This window comes from Narcine bancroftii, chromosome 11, assembly GCF_036971445.1.
Source record: "Narcine bancroftii isolate sNarBan1 chromosome 11, sNarBan1.hap1, whole genome shotgun sequence".
NCBI classification, from domain to species: Eukaryota; Metazoa; Chordata; class Chondrichthyes; order Torpediniformes; family Narcinidae; genus Narcine; species Narcine bancroftii.
Window position 1 is genome coordinate 18,405,866 of NC_091479.1, and position 20,402 is coordinate 18,426,267.

The 20,402-nt window shown below is 45.0% G+C and overlaps 1 protein-coding gene across 3 annotated transcripts in view; it reads right to left on the reverse strand.

Annotated features, from left to right (window-relative positions):
• The window catches only part of cpeb1a (cytoplasmic polyadenylation element binding protein 1a), a 61,255-nt gene extending 43,059 nt beyond the window's left edge, over positions 1–18,196 (reverse strand). Inside the window, exons 1-2 of one of the 3 annotated variants that reach the window (XM_069902771.1) lie at positions 17,918–18,196; positions 16,123–16,306 (exon numbers count right to left, since the gene is read on the reverse strand). In XM_069902771.1, the coding sequence (XP_069758872.1) occupies positions 16,123–16,306; positions 17,918–17,932 (199 nt within the window). In that variant the 5' untranslated portion in view covers positions 17,933–18,196. Of the gene's footprint in view, positions 1–16,122; positions 16,307–16,826; positions 16,922–17,917 lie in introns of those variants that run through there. The other 2 variants (XM_069902772.1, XM_069902773.1) reach the window with 2 other exon arrangements.
• Between the last annotated feature and the right edge of the window lie 2,206 nt (positions 18,197–20,402).

Below are 20,402 nucleotides of genomic sequence, written 5' to 3' on the forward strand. Positions count from 1 at the left end.
AGTAGCAAGAGGGATAAGGGACAAGAGAATCAGGAGGGGGAACTAACAAAGTGAAGGTCAATATTGACAATCTGGTTGTAGACTGCCAAGACTGAATACAAGGTTTTGTTCCTCCACTTTACAAATGGCCTCAACCTGGCATTTCAAGGCCATGGCCACTGGGAAGTCCTTGGTACTGCAGCAGACAGAGCAAAGGTACTCAATGAAACAGCTCCCAATCAGTGTCCAGTCTCCTCAATGTATAGGAGGTCATACTGGGAGCGTCAGATGCAGAAAATGACCACCAAAAAGATGAACAGGTGAAGCATTGCTTCATTTAGTAGGACTGTTTGGGCTTCTAAAGTGGCAAGGGAGGTACATGCACAAATGTAGTACTTGCAATCACAGGAAGAACTGGTAGGAAGGGATGAGTGGATGAAGGAGTCACAGAGGGCTATCCCTACAGAAAGCAGAGAGAAGATTGGTCTGATGTTGAAGATGACAAATTCCAGAGAATCATGTTAGGTGCAGAGGGTGGTGTGCAGTAGGTGAGGATGAAAGAAACCTTGTCTACTTGTTTTGTGGGTGAGAGAAGGGAGTCAGGAGAGATATGCAGGAAGCAGGGAAGCCGTGCATTTTGAAGAACAATGACATCTCATGTCCTCAAACAGAAAGTTTCATTCCTGGAAAGATGATAAATTCAAAGACAGGAGCAAAGCTGTAGTCAAAAAGGGGGTTTAGAGGTCTACTTTTGTGTTCTGCACTAGACCCCAGCAATCTTGTTTACCTGAAAGGATTATGCATTAATTTCTTCAAAGTTGTGACAAAACTAGTAATCCAAATCCCTCTGCAGACCCCCTGCTTCCCCCACAGTACCTGCTCCTCCATGCATCTTCATGTCATCTGGAAACTTGGTCACAATATGCTAACTCAGTCACCTAGATGATTTACATACAATGTTGAAAGTAGTGGATAAGACACCAACCACTAGTCCCTCAAAGCCATCCAGAAAAGGCACCCTTTATTTCTATTCTTTGCTTTCCAGTCAGCCAATCTTCTATTCATGCATGTACCTTTCCCATATCACAAGCTCCTAATGTGTTTCGCAACCTCATGCGCAGCACCATGTCGAAGGCCTGCTGAACATCCAAGTAAACAGCTACCAACTCCTGTCTGTTCTGCTTGTTACTTCAAAATATTCCAACAAATTTAGCAGGCAAGATCTCTCTTGAAGGAGAGCATGCCAACTGCAGCCAGTTTTATCTTTAGCTCAAATTCCCTGAAATTTCCATAATGGATACCAGAATTTTGCCAACCAATGAAGTTAAGCAAACCAAATAATTTTTTTTTGTCTCTCCTTTCTCAGTAGAATGGATTTGCAATTTTCCAGTCCCCTGAACCTTTCCAACTCCAGTGATTCTTGAATCATTCAGGCAAAAGTTAGCAAAGCTGTTAGCACGATGATATTGCAATTCATTGCTGTCTATAAAGGAGTTTGAACATTTCTTCCACAACTACCCCCCCCAACCGTGTCCATACGAGTTTTCTCCAAGTGTTCCAGTTTCCTTTCATGTACAAAGATTAGAACATCAATTGTTAACATTGGTGTATTTGGGCAGTGCAGGCCTGAGGGTTTCCACAGGATGCAAGCTGGTGTCAGCTAAGCTAGAAACTGAAATTAACACCACATTGCAAAAGTGGAAAATAGGAAGTAGGAACAGGAGTAGGCCAAAAATGGCCCATCGAGCCTGCTCCGCCATTCAATATGATCATGGCTGATCTAATTTATGACCTAACTCCACCTACCTGCCTTCTCCCCATATCCCCCAATTCCTCTATCATGTAAAAATTTATCAAACCGAATTTTAAATATGTTTAATGAGGCAGCCTCAACCACTTCCCTGGTGAGAGAATAACAAACATTCACTACTTTCTGGGAAAAACTATTTTTCCTCATCTCTGTCCTAAATCTACTCCCCCGATTCTTGAGACTGTGTCCTCTCGTTTTAGTTTCCCTGGCCAGCTCAAAAAACCTTCCTACATCTATCCTATCCATACCCTTCATAATCCTATATGTTTCTATAAGATCTCCTCTCATTCTTCTGAACTCGAGCGAATACAATCCTAGACGATTTAATCTTTCATCATAAGTCAACCCCTTCATCCCAGGGATCAACCTAGTAAACCTCCTCTGGACCGCCTCCAAAGCCAGTATATCCTTCCTCCAATATGGAGACCAGAACTGGACAGTACTCCAGGTGCGGTCTCACCAGTACCTTATACAGTTGCAACATTACCTACCTACTCCTGAATTCAATTCCTCTAGCGATGAAGGCCAACATTCCATTTGCCTTCTTAATAACCTGCTGCACCTGCTGTGCAACTACTGCAAAACTGATGAAAATCAGTTTCTTGCACTTGAAAAGCCCTTGGTCAAAAAGGTGACTACCAAGCCAGACTAATTTTAAAATGATGATTCCAAGATCCTATGCACAGTAAAACAAAATTAAGTACACTTTTGTACCTCCTGCATGTCAGATTTACCAACTTACCTGCAGATATCTCCAACTTTTAATCTTATTTATACTTATTACATTGCCTGCATATATCATTAATTTTGTTTAGAATGTCCCATTTGTGACAATATACCAAGACACCAGAATGAAAAATAATATTCCACTCCTGCATTTAAGAACCAATACCTGAAAAGCTACTCAGTAGAAGTCATAATCACCCTATTACAGGAAGGATAGAAACTTTGGAAATGATTCAGAATGATAGTCAGGATTAGAGGATACAAGTTATGGTAAGAGGTTGGACAAACATGGAAAATTTTCTCTGGAGTGTAGGAGGCCAAAGGGCAACCTAATAGAATTTTACAAGATCATGAGGCATTGCAAGGTAGGTTAATTTCTCACACAAGATCACATTAAAAGTCATACTTTAAGGTGAAAGGAGAGCACATTCAAGGGAGATATGCAGATCACTTTCAATGCATCGATGGCTGCCCGCATTAGCAGAAACAAACAATAGCAGTATTTAAAAAGCTTCTGGATAGACAAATATGAAGGGGATGGAGATGATTACTATGTTCAAGCTTTTAGTTTGATTTTGATAGGTTTAGTACATACATGTGGGCCAAAGGACTGCTTTGTACTGTTCAACACGATGGATTGGATGTTGAATACACGGCTACTGTAGCAGCAGCTTTAAAATCAAATAGATTGTAATAACAATCAAATAAAATGTTTGGTCTGTAGCTGCAAGAAATCAAAACTAAAAATAGATTTGCACTCCAGATTGCCAGCTGCAAAACTAACATTGTGCCAAAGGCATCCAGCACATGATAAAGGCAGAAGAGGAGTTAATTTGGTCATTTTGTGGTCCAAAGGTAGCTGTAAAAACAATGCAGGAAAAAATCAGAAGGTCAAATAGTGGACTTTATACTATAGAGCAAAAATAAATGCCCCTTTCACACTGCTGATTCTGTGGGGATTAGCAGGTCCAAGCCCAGTAATCGTGCAGTGTGAAATGTCCCAACCTGGCAGGGCAAGTTAAATAGTTAAATTTAACCAGATCACACTTAGTGGGGGCAAGTGTCAGAGCCCAGCCAAGTTAACTCACTAATTCCAATCTGGCAGTGTGAAAGCACAATCTGCTCTTGCATTCTCACCACTGGAGGCAGGCCCCCCCCCTCCCTTAAAATGTCATGCTGCCGATTAACCAGTGGGAAAGGTGCCTACCTGCTTGTTTTTTCATATCTTGATGGAGGGCTCAAGCCAGGTCAATGGCAATGAGCCTGGCAGAGTGGTGCAAAAGAGGAAAAGGAGAAATGCAGTAGTTATTGGGGACTCCATTGTCAGGGGTACAGACAGTAGGTTCTGTGAGCCAGATAAGTATACCTGCATGGTGTGCTGCCTCCCTGGTACAAGATATCGCAACTCGGGTCCAAAATATTCTGAGCGGAGAGGGAGAGCAGCCTGATGTCTTGGTACATGTGGGTACAAATGACTGACAAGAAAAGGGAGGAGGTAATGAAAAGGGATTACAGTGAGCTGGGACGAAAGCTGAAAGACAGGAACACTAGGGTGGTGATCTCGGGATTACTACCTGTTCCAAATGCAAGTGATAAAAAGAATGCAAGGATAAGGAAAATGAACGTGTGGCTGAGGGGCTGGTGTACAAGGCAAGGATTTGGCTTCTTGGATCATTGGGATTTTTTTTGGGGAAGGCAGGATCTTTAAAAGAGGGACAGGTTGCACCCAAATCCAAAAGGTGTCAACATTTTGGCAAATATGTTTGGTACAGCAGTGGGGCAAGGTTTAAACTAATTTGGCAGGGGTATGGGAACCAGAGTGATAGGGAAAAGGGTAGGGAAGATAAAGTAATGGCCAGGAAAAGTAAAATAGGAGAAGTAATGTTGGGAGGAGAAAGTAAAAAAAAAAAAATCAGATGGTGCAGTGAGTTTTCAGGTCAATGATGGTGTTAAGAAAATTACAAAGAAAAATAGTGGGCAGAAAAATCAAAAAAGGTTACAGAAGTCACTAGATATTAAAAGGACAAAGAGCATAAGGGCACTTTATCTGAATGCCCGCAGTATTAGAAATAAGGTTAGTGAACTTGAGGCACAAATTGGTACCCATGCCTATGATTTGGTAGCCATCACGGAAACATGGCTACAAGGTGACCCTAAATGGGTATTAAACTTTCAATGGTATCAGGTGGTGCAGATAGACAGGATGGTAAGGGAGGTGGAGTTGCATTCTTAATCAAAGATGAGCTCCAGGCAGTAGTGAGGGATGATACAAGATCTAAAGAGCATAATGTTGAGTCAATTTGGGTAGAGATAAAGAATAATAAAGGGAAAAAATTATTGGTGGGTGTTATCTATCGCCCACCAAATAACAATAGTTTAGTGGCACAGGAAATAAATAGAGAGATAAGTGAGGCATGTAATAATGATACGGCAGTCGTCATGGGGGAACTTTAACTTCCACATAGATTGGGAAAATCAAGTTGGTTGTGGGAGTCTGGAAGAGGACTTCATAGAATGCATCCACAATAGCTTTCTTGAGCAGCATGTTAAGGAACCCACAAGAGAAAACACTCTCCTGGATCTCGTGTTGTGCAATGAGATAGGTAGAGTAAATGATGTAATAGTCAAGAGACCATCTGGGAAATAGCGATCATAGTTTGATTGAATTTCTCATTCAGATGGAAGGGGAAATAGATCTAAAACTAATATATTATACTTCAACAGGGGTGACTACCATAGGATGAGGGAGGAATTGGGCAGAGTGGACTGGGAGCACAGGCTCATTGATGAAACAGTTGAGGAACAGTGGAAGATTTTCAAAGAAATATTTTGTAATGCTCAATATATTCCGGTCAGGAAAAAGGGCAGCAAGGGACGGAAAAATCAACCGTAGTTAACAAAAGAAATAAAGGAGAGTATAAAATTGAAGGCACAGGTGTACAAAGCTGCAAAGAGCAGTGGGAAACTGGAAGATTGGGAAAACTTTAAGAGACAACAAGGGGTTACAAAGCGGGTAATAAGAAATGGGAAAAAGGATTATGAAAGTAAATTGGCACAAAATATAAAAAACAGAAAGCAAAAAACTTTATAAATATATAAAACAGAAGAGGATGGCCAGAGTTAACAGAGGACCCTTGGAGGATGAGAAAGGAAAACTGGTAGCAAAAAATGAGGAAATGGCCGAGGCATTGAACATATATTTTGTGTCAGTCTTCACGGTGGAAGACACGTCCAGCATGCCCAAGTGCAGAGTTAAGGATGTGAATGTTGGGGAGGGCCTTGATAAAATAGTTGTTACAAAGGAAGTAGTGATGGAGAAACTAATGGGACTAAAGCCTGACAAATCACCTGGTCCTGATGATATGCATCCAAGGGTTCTGACGGAAATGGCAGAAGTTATAGTTGATGCATTGGTGGTCATAGACCAAAATTCCTTGGATTCTGGGCAGGTCCCAGCAGACTGGAAGACAGCAAATGTCACGCCACTTTAAGAAGAGATGTAGGGAGAAGACTGGAAATTATTGGCCAATTAGCTTGACTTCTGTAGTTGGAAAAATGCTTGAAGCCGTCATTAAAGATGAAATAGTGAAACTTTTGGAACGCAAGGGTTCAATCAGGCAGACACAGCATGGTTTTAGAAAGGGAAGATCTTGTTTGGCAAACTTGTTAGGATTCTTTGAGGATATAATGGGTGCGTTGGATAGAGGGAAACAGGTTGATGTTGTATTTTTGGATTTCTTGAAAGCATTTGATAAGGTACCGCACAAGAGACTCATCAGTAAGTTACAGGAAAGTGGAGTCCAGGGAAGTCTATTGGCCTGGATTGAAAATTGGTTGTCTGACAGGAGGCAGATAGTTGGGATAAATGGGAGTTTTAAGGTTGGCAGAGAGTGGTAAGTGGGGTGCCGCAGGGGTCGGTGTTAGGCCCACAACTGTTCATCATTTACATTGATGACTTGGAGGAGAGAACAAAATGTGGTGTAGCCAAGTTTGCGGATGACACCAAATTGTAATGAGGATGTGGAGAGTCTGCAGAGGGATAGAGTTAAGCTGGATGAGTGGGCAAAGGTCTGGCAGATGGAGTACAATGTTAGTAAGTGTGAGGTTATCCACTTTGGCAAGAAAAATAAAAGAGCTGAATATTATTTAAAGGGTGAAAAACTACAGCATGCTGTTGTGCAGAGGGACTTGGGAGGGCTTGTGCAGGAATCGCAAAAAGTTGCAGGTGCAACAGGTTATTAAGAAGGCAAATGGAATGTTGGCCTTCATCGCTAGAGGAATTGAATTCAGGAGTAGGGAGGTAATGTTGCAACTGTACAAGGTACTGGTGAGAACACACCTGGAGTACTGTGTCCAGTTCTGGTCTCCATATTTGAAGAAGGATATACTGGCTTTGGAGACGGTCCAGAGGAGGTTTACTAGGTTGATCCCTGGGATGAAGGGGTTGACTCATGATGAAAGATTAAATCGTCTAGGATTGTATTCACTCGAGTTTAGAAGAATGAGAGGAGATCTTATAGAAACATATAGGATTATGAAGGGTATGGATAGGATAGATGTAGGAAGGTTTTTTTGAGTTGGCCGGGGAAACTAAAACAAGAGGACACAGTCTCAAGATTCGGGGGAGTAGATTTAGGACAGAGATGAGGAAAAATAGTTTTTCCCAGAGAGTAGTGAATGTTTGGAATTCTCTCACCAGGGAAGTGGTTGAGACTGATTCATTAAACATATTTAAAATTCGGTTAGATAAATTTTTACATGATAGAGGAATTAGGGGATATGGGGAGAAGGCAGGTAGGTGGAGTTAAGTCATAAATTAGATCAGCCATGATCGTATTGAATGGCGGAGCAGGCTCGATGGGCCATTTTTGGCCTACTCCTGTTCCTTCTTCCTATGTTCCCATGTTGATCATGTATCTTTATCTTTGCAAAAAACACCATTTGACATGCTGAGTTTTCTCCAGCATTGCGTTTTAACTTCAACCATGGTATTTTGGCAAAAACAGTACATGACATGGTTAAAAAGCAAGACCAAATGTTTAGCTGCTAGAGTAGCACCTTGAGAAATGTGCATGAACATTGATAGAGATAATGAAGCCCAAGGCAAAACTAATCTTCAATATCAAAGGACAAAATTAAATTTTAATCCTACTGAGGCAGTTTGACATTACAAAAAAAAAAATCAAGATTTAGTACTAAACAGAAATTTCCATTTTGCCACTTAACAGGAACGGTCATTGGCTAACATGTGGGTTAAGATGCTAATCAAACTCAAATCCTATTGGCATGTCAAAGCTCCTCGAAAAGCCAACCATGACAATTTCTCGGGAATTAAAACAGGAAAGTCTGCAAGTGCTGTGATTGTAATGCACAAAGGTATTGGAGAAACTCACCAGCCTATGCAGCATTCTCAAAGGTGACCAATGTTTCAGGCATGAGCCCTTCAAAGTACAAGAAATTGCAGCGGACAATAATGGAAAGAGGAGTTGACTAAAAGATTCTCATGCAAGACCCAATGTTAAACAAGTTAAATTTAGGTGCTGCAGAGCATCTACTTGAACTTGCTTTTATGCAAATGCTTAATGAGTGCATGCCTAACAAATCTGTGGATAGCTGATGTCCAAAATGAACACACCTATTTAAAGTTGGAGCACCAAAATAAAGTCAGGTAAAACTGCTGCAGCTGTGTAGATTGATTTGTCATTCATGGTTCCAAAAAGCATCAAAAATCAGTAACAAGTCCAATTACATCACTGTAGTGATTTGGTAATTTTTCATCCCCCATCTCCCAATTTTCATTCTCATGTATTTCACTGAACAAGCTGAAGACATGACTGCCTTAGCTCCAAGTGTGTATCCCTGCATACAGTTGATGCAAGACATATTGGGGTGACCCTTCTTCCAGAGGGGAGATGTACATTGAATTCCCCATTTATCCTGTAGATTAGTTCTAATCCAGCATGAAACTTCCAAGATGCAATTCAGTGGCAAGATTGTGTTAGGGTTGCAGCAAAGATAGTTTAACTTGACACAAGTCTGCACCGATAGACATTACACTCCCTCAAAAATCAATGCTTGCATACCATCATGCCCTCAACCACCACCCCATCCTCATTATGGAATTGAAGCTAGAGCATTTGAGATGTTGCACAAGATTAAATCCATTGTGCATCATCCACATTGCAAATCAAATAGTAATACCAGCCACTGTTGCCATTTCCTTGAATGCTACGTGCACCCTTAAATCCAGGAAATGTTATTACCCACATGTTTGAAGTTCAGCACCACTTGCTCCCAAGATGATGTCTTTTCTGAGTTTGGGGTAGCAACAGAATGGACCAGAGCTTGCTGCTCTATCAAGGAATTCCTTCCAGATAATTGTCCCATCCTCAAAGTTATTAACACTTTTCAAATACACAGGTCTGCTCTGGTTCAGTGCCCATGATTTGCAGCCTAAACAAGGAATATGCGTAGCAGACTGGTGCAGGTCACCAGACCACTCCACTGAGCAACATGGGAGAAGACCACTGCAGCTGAAGGACAAAGCTGCAGCTGTGGAGACTGGCTCATGGGAACTTGGGATTGGAACCAGGATTCATGCATGCCAATGGTGAGTAAAGCTCTAAGTGCCTCTGCCATTAACAGCTTTGGTTTGGAAATAGGGACCAAAGGAGATGAATCCTGGAGCTCTGGCTCACCATATTAACAGAGTAGAAGTCATGCAGCTCCAGAGGTTTGAGACAGTGGCATTGGAGGTGGGATTCTTGAACACTCCAGATCTCTGAAGGGACACTTTCATTTCTCTTATTGGTAGGGACACCATACTAGAGGCACTCTCTACCTTCACAAGAAAGCTCAACAAGTCCCCGTTGCTCCAGTCTTTCAACATTCCCATCACCCCTCAATTCTACTTCATTCCAATTTTGCCAATTCAAATCAAACCTTTGTCTCCTTGGCCAAATTATTAGATTATGAACAAGTCAGACTAAGAAACAATGTTTGCAGCACCTTTTAAATTATACCCTGTCAATCTGGAAAGGACCATTATTTTCACTGATCTATGCCCATATATTTTCCCAAATGCCATGTGCTTCATTCTTGACCTGAACATCACAAGATTCAGATATCCAAGTAGCACACGATTCCCTCAGGTCCTCAATACTGTTAGCTTAATCAAAGATTTAACGTTCATAGATTCATGCCAACTTAGCTCAATACTATTGTTTTCTATAAATGCCCCCCCCAACCCAGGACAGTGTCAAGTTTATGGGGCCCCCCGCTTTCCTGTGAAGCAGTCAAGTTCTGTTTTCTTCTATGCTTCTCTCCTACAGACTACAATATTTATGTTACAGGAAGTAAAAAGAAAACAAGGCTTTATTTAAATATGCTGTGGCCCCAAGGGGGCCATCGCCGCCACCACCACCACCCCACCCCTCCCCCTCCACCCCGATGGCTGTAATAGCATTATCCCACAAATCTTGGTTCAAAATTAGCAAATTGTTTTCCTTCAACTCTTTGGTCAAGGATGTTTTAGTATTCTAGACAAAGCTATTTTAATGAGCCTTATGCTCAAAATGCAACATCTGCAGTTGCCAATGAACTTTCAGACAATGCGCAAGTTTCAGCAATTTCAATTCAAATTGAAGTTTATGCTACATGTCGCGTATGATTGCCAGAGCTGCCCTTCATTTATTTTCACCCCCCCCCATTCTATATCCAAGCTTCAAAGGGATACTAAGCCAATATACTAGAAAGAAATTCCACATTCCAAAGCTGGTTTTAAAACAAAGTTTCAAAATTAATTGAAACCTGCCCCAATTTCTTCAAGTGAGAAAATTTAGAAGTGTGGAGTCTAGAACATTCATATTTTGCTAATGCAAGCAGGGTAAGAACTGAATTAACACCTTCTCCAATAATTCTCGGAATGAAGTGCAAAGAAATGCAAGCAAGCAGGTCCATGAGGATGACTCCATTACCGTGGGGAAAAGAATACCTCCTCTCTCCCCTCCTGATTTTATACACCTCTTCAAGGTTGTCTTCCTCAGCCTTTTACACTCCAGGGAGAAAAGTCCCAACCTTTTTATTCTTGGAGACACTACAACCCTTCATGGTTTGTCATTTTCGCTCAACTCCATACTGCAATCCGACTTTCACATGTAACCCACCCTACAGTACAAGTGTTCCACTCAGTTGCTATCAGGCCCTTAAAGCACCAACATCAGTTTTACAGGACTGAAAAAATCCTTCAGCACAACTTGTCTATGCCAACAAAGATCTCCACCCAAGTCAATCTTGTATCCTGCTAAACCTTTCATATCCATGGACCCATACATCTTTCAAACACAACTGTACCTTCTAGTGTCTTGTTCTATCTACACCCCACCTTCTTTGAAGGTGCCCCTCAGGTCCCCTTTTAAACTCCTTCTCTCCTCCATTTTAAATCTATGCCTTCTTATTGTTACTCTCTGTTATCCTGGGGAAAAGAATGACTATTTGCCTCCTCTCTCCCCTCCTGATTTTATACACCTCTTCAAGGTCTTCCTCTTAACCTTTTACACTCCAGGGAGAAAAGTCCCAACCTTTTTCCTACCCCTCCTTGCAAGTGAATCCCACCAGCCCCAGTAATAAATCTTTTTGTACCTTTTCTAGCTGAATGATCCTTCCTATAGCTGGGTGACCAATTAAAAGGATCATGGTTATCAACCAATTTTATCGAGCTGCCTGGGAAACAAATCAATTCTAAATAAAATCCAAAATTTGGGGTGAATATTAGAATACACCAATACAGGATAACTGGTATTCATTTAACTTTAAAGATTCAGAACACTAATAATTACATTTATGTGGCCAATTAAACCCAATCTCATCCATATTTGCAACATGGAAGGAAATGAGAGCACCCGGAGGAAACCCACAGTCATGGGGAGAACAAAATCCTCAGACAACAGTGGATTCAACCCCTGGTGGCAGACATTAATTGCATTGCGCTAACTGCTATGCTAACTACTGTAAAACTACAATTTTTCATTTTGCGACTTCAGAAAATTACTAATCTGCAATCCACTTTAGTCATCTTCAGTCATGTGACACCCAAAGAAAGCAGTTGCTGTTATGGATGGATTCATCCTGCCAATAGCTGATGAATCTCCATGCATCTTATTGCTGTTTCAAAATCGATTGGTTATGGTCAAGGGGGAACCATCATTGCAGGAAGATTTACTAGCGTTGGTCTCGGAAAATTTAAACTAGGGTAACAGAGGGACGGGCCCACAGCATTTAGTGGAGTGTTGATGGAAAAAAGATGCCTGCAGACAAACAAGGTTGAGTGAATAATGTGAGTTGCATCTATTTCAATGCAGGAAAGTTGAATGAGCTGAGAACAATCAGGATGTGGAATTATGAGATATGGTTGCAGGAGGGGCAGATTTGAGATTTTCAGATTTATTCTTAGAGTACATAAATGACACCACATACACCCAGAGATTCCTTTTTCCTGCAGGTGCAGAATTACCACTAATTGGTAATGCAAAAAGTAAACTGTACAAGAATTGTTAAAAGATAAATATAAACAAACTGACCAACAGGGAGAATAAAATCAAAGTGTGCAAGAATCCTTAAATGAGTCCTTGATTGAGTTTGTTATTGAGAAGACTGATGAAGGGGGAGCAGCTGTTCCTGAACCTGGTGGTGCGAGTCTTGTGGCACCAATACCTCTTTCCTGAGAGCAGCAGCAAGAACAGAGCATGTGCAGGGTGGTGTGGGTCTTTGATGATCGCTGCTGCCCTCCAACAGGAGGACTATTGCAGCTAAATGTTCCAGGGTTCTGTTACAGAAGTGATAGAGAAGGGATATAGGAAGGAGCAGCATTGCTACTCTGATGTTACAGCAATGCTCACACAAGAGATACAAGTGCTCATCTGTTGAATCGATGTAGGTGGAACAGAGGAATGGGATGATCACATTAATGCAAATATAGACCACCCAATAGTCAGAAGGAATCGGAGCAGTACATCTGTAAAAAGACAGAAGTTGAAAAAAGGTTGTAATAGCATGCAATTTCAGCTTTCCACATTTTGACTGGGACTCCTATCATGTTTTAATTAAAGGCTGAATGGGTTAGAGTTTGTCAAATGTGTTCAGGAAACTGTCCTTAATATAGATGTCCAACCAGAGTGCAATGCTAGATCTCCCATCAAGGAACAAGACTGGGCAGGTAACAAATGCTTTTGAAAGGGAACATTTTGGATCTAGTGATCATAATGCCATTAGTTTCAAGATTACTGTGGAAAAGGGATCAGTGTGTCAGGTCCTTTAGCCAAGATTTGAAATGGTGGGGGGGGGGAAGAAAAAAAGGCTAATTTTGACAATATCAGAAAGGATCTGCAAGTATGGATTGAGACCATTAAAAACAAAAATGCGAGAAGAACCCAACAGGTTTTTTCATAGGTGAAGGGTTGCACTTTCAAGGAAATGCTAACAGTGTAGGGCAGGGGCGTCAAACTCAAATTCACAGAGGGCCAAAATTAAAAACTTGGACTACGTCGTGGGCCAAACTAAATATTTATTGAAAATTTTCAACAACATTTGCATGTTTTCTCTTCTTTCAACATGTAATGTTAAACTTTTTCTTATTAAAATAAATGTTTAATAATAGTTTTGGTTAAACTCTTTCCAGAAGAAGCATTAAATGAGAAATAAAATATTCAATAAATAATATTTCTCTATAGCCTTTAACCTCCTTTTAAATGTATTTTTTCCACAAGCCAACAAGTCAAAAAAATAAAAACTGCTTCAATGAAAATCCAATCTTTCAACTATGAACAGTCCAAAGTTAACCAAATATTAATCCAAGCTTAGCTTGCTACACTGTGATTTACTCTGATGCACCTGGGTCTAAATCAGATACTTGGCACCTCTTCTTAGAGGCAAGTTCATCAAACTATGGGATCAGAGTTTGCCTCCTACCTGTCTTGAAAGGTCCTGTTTTCAGTCTTTCGTTTGGCCATTTTTCGTAAGGGGTTTATTCCATGTGAGTTAGGCGACAGGTCGCAGATGTAAACAGAGGAGGTGGGGGCGATTAGCGGGCTGACGCCAACGCATTTGCAGAGCTTTCTGGGATTTGTAGTATTAGCTGTGCATGCGCTATACTGGCGTGGCGGCCAGCGGGCCAGCTCTAATACATATTTGATATAATCTTGCGGGCCAAATATAATTATATCACGGGCCAAATTTGGCCCGCGGGCTAGAGTTTGACATGTGTGGTGTAGGGAATCCTTTCAAAAGCAAGGAGGAGCTGTACAGCAAGTATAGTCAGCAAGGTACAAACAAGGAACTCAAGTTCAAAGCAAGAAGACACTTGAGGAAATAAAGAGGGCTAAAAGGCACAAGGTAAGTCTGGCAACCAAGATTAAGGAACCCTCCCCCTCCAAACAGGCTTTAAAAGCAGAAGTACGAAATGACAATCTTCAGAGTGGTCATCTAGGCACGGAACAAAGATAGGGAGATTTTAAATGGATTTACTCAGCAGACACTGTCTATGCAAGAGACAAACCAGCAGTAGTGTGGTCATGAATCCTTGAGGCAAATGTGGGCAGTTAAATCCCCAGAACATGATATTCCTTCAGACCTTGAAAGTGGTTACTGCAAAAAACTGAAGGGGCCTAGCACAGGTAAATAAAAGTCCTTTAGCCACAGTTGAGGTGCCAGAGGATGGTTAGTGTTCTTCTGTTATCTCCCAAAAGGCTCCAGGAATAATCCAGAAAAATACAAATTGGTGAACTCGACCACAGTAATGGGCAAGATAGTAATAGAAGAGTTAAACCTGAAAGTCTACAGAAGTAGTAATTGAAAGGAAAACAATGCTGGAGAAACTCAGGTCAAACAGGGTACTTTATATAAGCAAAGATACTCAACCAACATTTCAGGCTTGAGCCCTTCATCAAGGTATGAGCAAAATGTATGCAAGCACCCAAATAAAATGGTGCTGAGTAGGAGGAGAGAAGCACAGTCCCATAGGCAAGAGGTCATAGGTGAATTGAGAGGGAAGGGGACTTCTCTGGTTTCTGCTAGACCGCTCCACTTTCTCCCTACCTCACCCCATCACCTTTCCATTCCGTTCCCTCGCCATTAACTGTGGATTTAGTTTAAAATGTAAACAAGCCATCATTCCACTCTTTATCACCTTGTGAAGGACAATTAGACAACTGAAAAAAAAACTATTTTTGACAGCATTGAAATTTTGGGTTGTTTCAGAAATTGTTAAATCACAATTTGTGGTGTCACAGACAAGGCCAACAATTTGACTGGAATTCTTAATCCTTAGCAATTATAGAGGGGACACATTTCACTGAAAAATTCAAAAATTATGAATCACTTTCGCTAAATTCACTCGTATAGAACTAGCTGTTCCAGTATACAGTTTGAAGCTATTGTTGATTAGAGAAAAATGCTTAGAAAACTGAAGGTCAGATTAAAAACAAATCAGAAATAAGGTTCACCAGTAACCAAATATTGCCATCTGACCCAAGGATACAAATTTAATTAATAGATCAAGCTTGTGAAATATTATAAAACTTCAAGTCATGGAAGCGCATCATCTTGAAGTTGATCTAAAGTCAATAGATCTGGAATCCCTACAAAAAAAATTCCAACTTTCCACAAATACTGGTAAATCCTGATGTGATGAGCCAGCACAGGTCTAACCACTTACTACAGATAGTAACAAACCAGAATCGTGCTTTTTCATTCAATAAATTCAAGGCTTTTTTAAAATTTCAACACCACTGTCCTGCATCAAATGAAATAGCTGATCACTACCCTAATCTATCCAATTACAACTGGAGAATAAAAGTACAGCAGTTTACAGACAAGTTTAACTTTCTTACAATGAAAGAATACACCAAATGGCTTTAAAGTGAGAAAGGCCTCAAATGCAAGTTGCATTAATGCAGATGAAGCGGAGTCACTACTGCATTGCAATTCCGTTGCAAGGCCAAAAGTCACTGACATTTGGATTAAAAATAGAGAAATAGGATTACTTCCTTTCCCAGCTTTCGCCAATCACAATATCACCTTTGACATCTGAGAAGCAATTCCTATGGCACAAGAACACTTCCCTGTAGGTTCTGAAAAGCACCAAAAGCCAAAGCATGATGCAAATTTAACGATCGACCTAACCTGCTTGTACTAAAGGGCAGCATGGTTGGCGTCGCCCTTAGTGCAACACCTTTACAGCAGAGGGGTTCGAATCCTGCACTGCCTGTATGGAGTTTGTACATTCTCCCTATGCCTGCATGGTTTTCTGTGGGGGGGGGGCCTTCCTCCTGCTCTTTGAAATATACCAGGTAGGTTAATTGGGCAGCATGGGCCAAAATGTTGGTTATGTATCTTTGCTGTTTGACCAACTGAATTTTCCCAGCAGCTTTTTTTAAGTGTCATTTCTTCACATCTCTGCAGATTCTGTTGGCTTTACTACTTTAAAAATGGACACCAGAATATAATGATCTAATCAAGTACCTCCAAACCCAATGATTTTAAAATTCCTTTCTTCACCAAGCTGAGCAAAGCAAAAAGAATTCTACCAATGTTACTCCCTGCAAAGGCATTACCTCCCACATTCGCCCTGCAGTCCTTGGCGATGGGAGTAGTGCAGACTCCTGAGAAGTCCAGAGAGTTGTCCAACATTGCGTTTATTCTGTGGAAGATGTTAGCATTACTGCAGGTGGACAAGGCTGGGGTCTCTGCGGAGCGGGGCACATCCCAGCAATCCTGCCTTTTGCCACTCTCGTCAGTCTGAAAAGAAACCAAGCGATATGAAAGTAAAAGCAATGCTGGAGAAACTCAGCTGGTCAAACAGGGCACTTTATAGAGCAAAGATAGACAACGAACGCTTTGGGCTTGAGCCCTCCAGCAAGGGATTTGAAGAGCCAGCTTTGCATTCAAATCAAGCTGCCCGAGGCAGAAACCAGTCAACATCAGGGGCAGCAGCTCCACTGGTCTGGGTGGGGAGGCCAGACAAAGCCCGCCCTCAAAGACAAGAGGGCAACCCCCAAACCAGCCGGAGGGCGCATGCGCAGGAGCTGCGCCGCGCAGCCCAGCCACCAGGAGGCGCGCGCACCCATGACCCGTCAGGTAGGTGGAGGCGATCTTCTCTCCTCCCTCCCCCCCCCCCGCGGGCCCTTAACACCTACCCGTCGGCAGTGCGTCGGTCCACCCCCCCCCCCCATTCCATTCCAGTTGGGCATCTCCCCCCCCCCCAAACTTTCCTCCGACTTCGCCTCAGCTCCCCCGCGTCGAGTCAGCGGTTCGTTACCGTGGCGGCTCCACCACCTTTCCGGACCGCCCCGCCCTGCGCCGTTCGCCTCTGCGCTGACTCAACCCCGACTGAGGCATCCCCCGCCCCCCGATGCCCTCACGCGCTCCAAAGCCACGCGATTGGCCTCCCCGGCCATCAATCGACGTCGCAGCCAATCACCGCCCACGGCCTTCACCCCGCCCTCCTGCGGGGCGCAACCAACGCGAGACAAAGGGGGAGCTCGGATTTTAAATTACGCCCCTGGCGCCAACATGACGGCCGCAAATGGGCCATTCCTCCCAATAATCCGGCAATGAACATTCAGCGAGCATCCCCACAACTCCCCATTGAGACATTCAGCTCCTCGCCACCTCCCTCCCCGATGGCACCCCGCCTCGACCCCCCCCCCCGCCCCACCACAGAGTGGAGCTGCCCGGCGAGGTGGGCTGGTAAACAAATGCACGTGGCTTCGCCGCGCGCCTCCTCCTCCTCCTCCCCTGGGTCCCGCGCCACGTGCGGCGATCAGTCCCAGGCAGGGTGACTGACAGGCGCGCCCGCGAGCTGCCGGCTGCAGAACCCCCGCCCCGGGTGCGCCGCTGGCTTTCTGCAAGTGTGGCCCGTTTGCCATTTAATTTTTTTTCGCGTCTCCCCGCCCCCCCCCAAAAAAAACCCGATTCTGCATCACCTTCACCTCCTGCAACGGCCCCTTTTCTTGCATGTCCCCTAGTCTTAAACACACGTGCAAATGCATTGGTTTGCATTCAGCGGGGAAAAGTTAAATTCCGGTGCAAGAGCAAAACCAAAATAAAAATGCAATTTCTTCCAGGAGGTAATGACTGCAGGGCCGTCGCCAGGCTGCATTGGTGACAGAAAGGGCAATTAGAAGTCTGCATAATAAAACACGGCGACGTTTCTATTTTGGGGAGGTTGGGGGGGGGAACACGCTAAAAGTTGGAAGCCGCTTGCAAAATGCACGGTGGCTGCATCGGAGCTGGGGGGGGGGTGCATAAAGCATTATCTCCAGACACATTCCTGCCTCTTGCAGCCGGGCTGTCGTGACGCACTCTTGGTGCATTCCCTCCCTCTCCTTTGCAGCCCCACGTCCTTACCCGTGAAAAAGCCATGGTCACCTTCCAATGCAAAACACTCGTTGCACCCACGCAACCGGGGGTGGGGGGAGAGAGAAATTGCAGCTCAGCGAACGGGGGCAAAAAATAAATAACTAAAATAAGTCAAGACGTTTTGCAACCGCGCTCATCGCCCCACGTCCCCCTATTTATGTCACTGGAGGCTTTTCCGTCCCGGTCTGGAGCCGGATGATGCACATTGGAAACACCTGATCCTGGCTCCGCCAGGTTTTTTCGCTTGGCAATTTGCCTGCCTTTTTCTTCCCACGGCCCTGCAAAGGAGGGGGGGGAGGGGGGAGGGGGGAGGGGGGAGGGGCAGCAGCAGCTCGGTCTGAGCAGGAGGGGGCTTCAACGCGGCAAGGCAGATGCTGAGGAAGCGCTGTCCCGGGGACTGCAGGATCGTGGGGGAGGGAGGCGGGGCGTGGGGGGGAGGGAGGCGGGGCGTGGGGGGGAGGGAGGCGGGGCGTGGGGGGGAGGGAGGCGGGGCGTGGGGGGGAGGGAGGCGGGGCGTGGGGGGGAGGGAGGCGGGGCGTGGGGGGGAGGGAGGCGGGGCGTGGGGGGGAGGGAGGCGGGGCGTGGGGGGGAGGGAGGCGGGGCGTGGGGGGAGGGAGGCGGGGCGTGGGGGGAGGGAGGCGGGGCGTGGGGGGAGGGAGGCGGGGCGTGGGGGGGAGGGAGGCGGGGCGTGGGGGGAGGGAGGCGGGGCGTGGGGGGGAGGGAGGCGGGGCGTGGGGGGGGAGGGAGGCGGGGCGTGGGGGGAGGGAGGCGGGGCGTGGGGGGAGGGAGGCGGGGCGTGGGGGGGAGGGAGGCGGGGCGTGGGGGGAGGGAGGCGGGGCGTGGGGGGAGGGAGGCGGGGCGTGGGGGGGAGGGAGGCGGGGCGTGGGGGGAGGGAGGCGGGGCGTGGGGGAGGGAGGCGGGGCGTGGGGGAGGGAGGTGGGTCGTGGGGGGATGGAGGAGGGACGTGGGGGGAAGGGACATGGAAGGCGGGACATAAGGGAGGTGGGACGGTGGTGGAGGGAGAAAGGACGCGGGAAAGAGAAAGGAGGAAAAAGAGAGAACAAGGGGTGGGGAAAAGGAAAGGAGCGTGGGAGAGTCTAGGGGTGAAGCAAGAATAAGTGAGGGGGCAAGGATTGAGTGGAGGAGAAATTGGTGGTGACGGAAGTGCACAGAGATGGGGTATTGGGGTGCATGGGAGGGGATGGACGAGTTTTTGTGGCTTGCACCCCGACCAGTTAGTAACGTACACTGACGACAACATTATGAAGGAGTTGCCACATTATCCTAAGGCAGAAAAAAAAATGGATATGAAAGGGCGGGCAGGTTAGTGTAGCAGTTAGTGCCACTTTTAGTGTTATGGCGCCAGTGACCCAGGTTCAAATCCGGTGCTGTCTTTAATAAGTTTGTACGTTCCACTTGTCTCTGTGTGGGTTTCCTCCGGGGCCTCCGGTTTCCTTCTGGGTGTTGTCGGTCAATTGGGCGGCATGGGCTGGTGAGCTGAAAGGGCCTGCTCCCATGCTACATGATTAAATTAAAACAAAGGATGGATATATATTTACGAGTTTGTGGGGAATGGGGGAAGATAGAGGTCAAGTGGAATATGAGAAAGGAATGTGGGAAAGAAGTATCTGTGCAGCATGAGGAAATGACTGAGGGGAGCTTGGTGAAGAGTGGGAAAAGGTGATGGAGGAGTAAATGGCGGAGCAGGCTCGATGGGCCGGATGGCCGACTCCTGCTCCTGTTTCTTATGGTCTTCTGAGGAATATGTGTGAAGATACAAGGAGGATAATGGAGTAATTGATTGAAGGGAGAATAGGGAATGGACTGAGGTTAAAGGGGGCCAGGGTTTCACATAAAGAGGAATATGGGGGTCTGGTATTGGGAATATGGAGGTGGGAAGAGAGAGAGAGAGAGAGGAATGAGAGAGTATGGCATGAGAATATTGGGACAGGATTATTGGGATAAGACACAGGTGAGGAAAAAAGGCTATTCAGCCCATCGAGTCTGCCCCACTATTGACTTTGATCCATTCGGCCACTCAGCCCCACTGCCTGGCCTTCTCCCCAGAACCTTGTGGAACATCGAACATGGCACACAGTTCAGGCCCTTTGGCTCACGATGTTGTGCCAGCCTATGTAAACCTTCTCCACTATAATCCTTCCCTCTGTCATTAACCTTTATTTTTCTTACATCCACGTGCCTGTCTAAGAGGACAGTGGTCAGAGTCGCTGAGCAGCGAGGGGCTTCGCAGCTAAAGGCTGCGGGCGACTTGCGGTTGGGGGTCCTGCACATGCTGCGGGCTGCTGGAGACCTGCTCATGGGAGCCAAGTATCGGAACTGGGATTCGAGAGGGCACTGAGGGCAAGAAGAGCCTCGGGCACTGATCGCGTCGGAGGTTTGGACCTGGAGGCCGGGCGGCCGATGGATCGAACAGAGAGTCTGTGCGGTTGCAAGAGCACTGGAGGTGCATCCA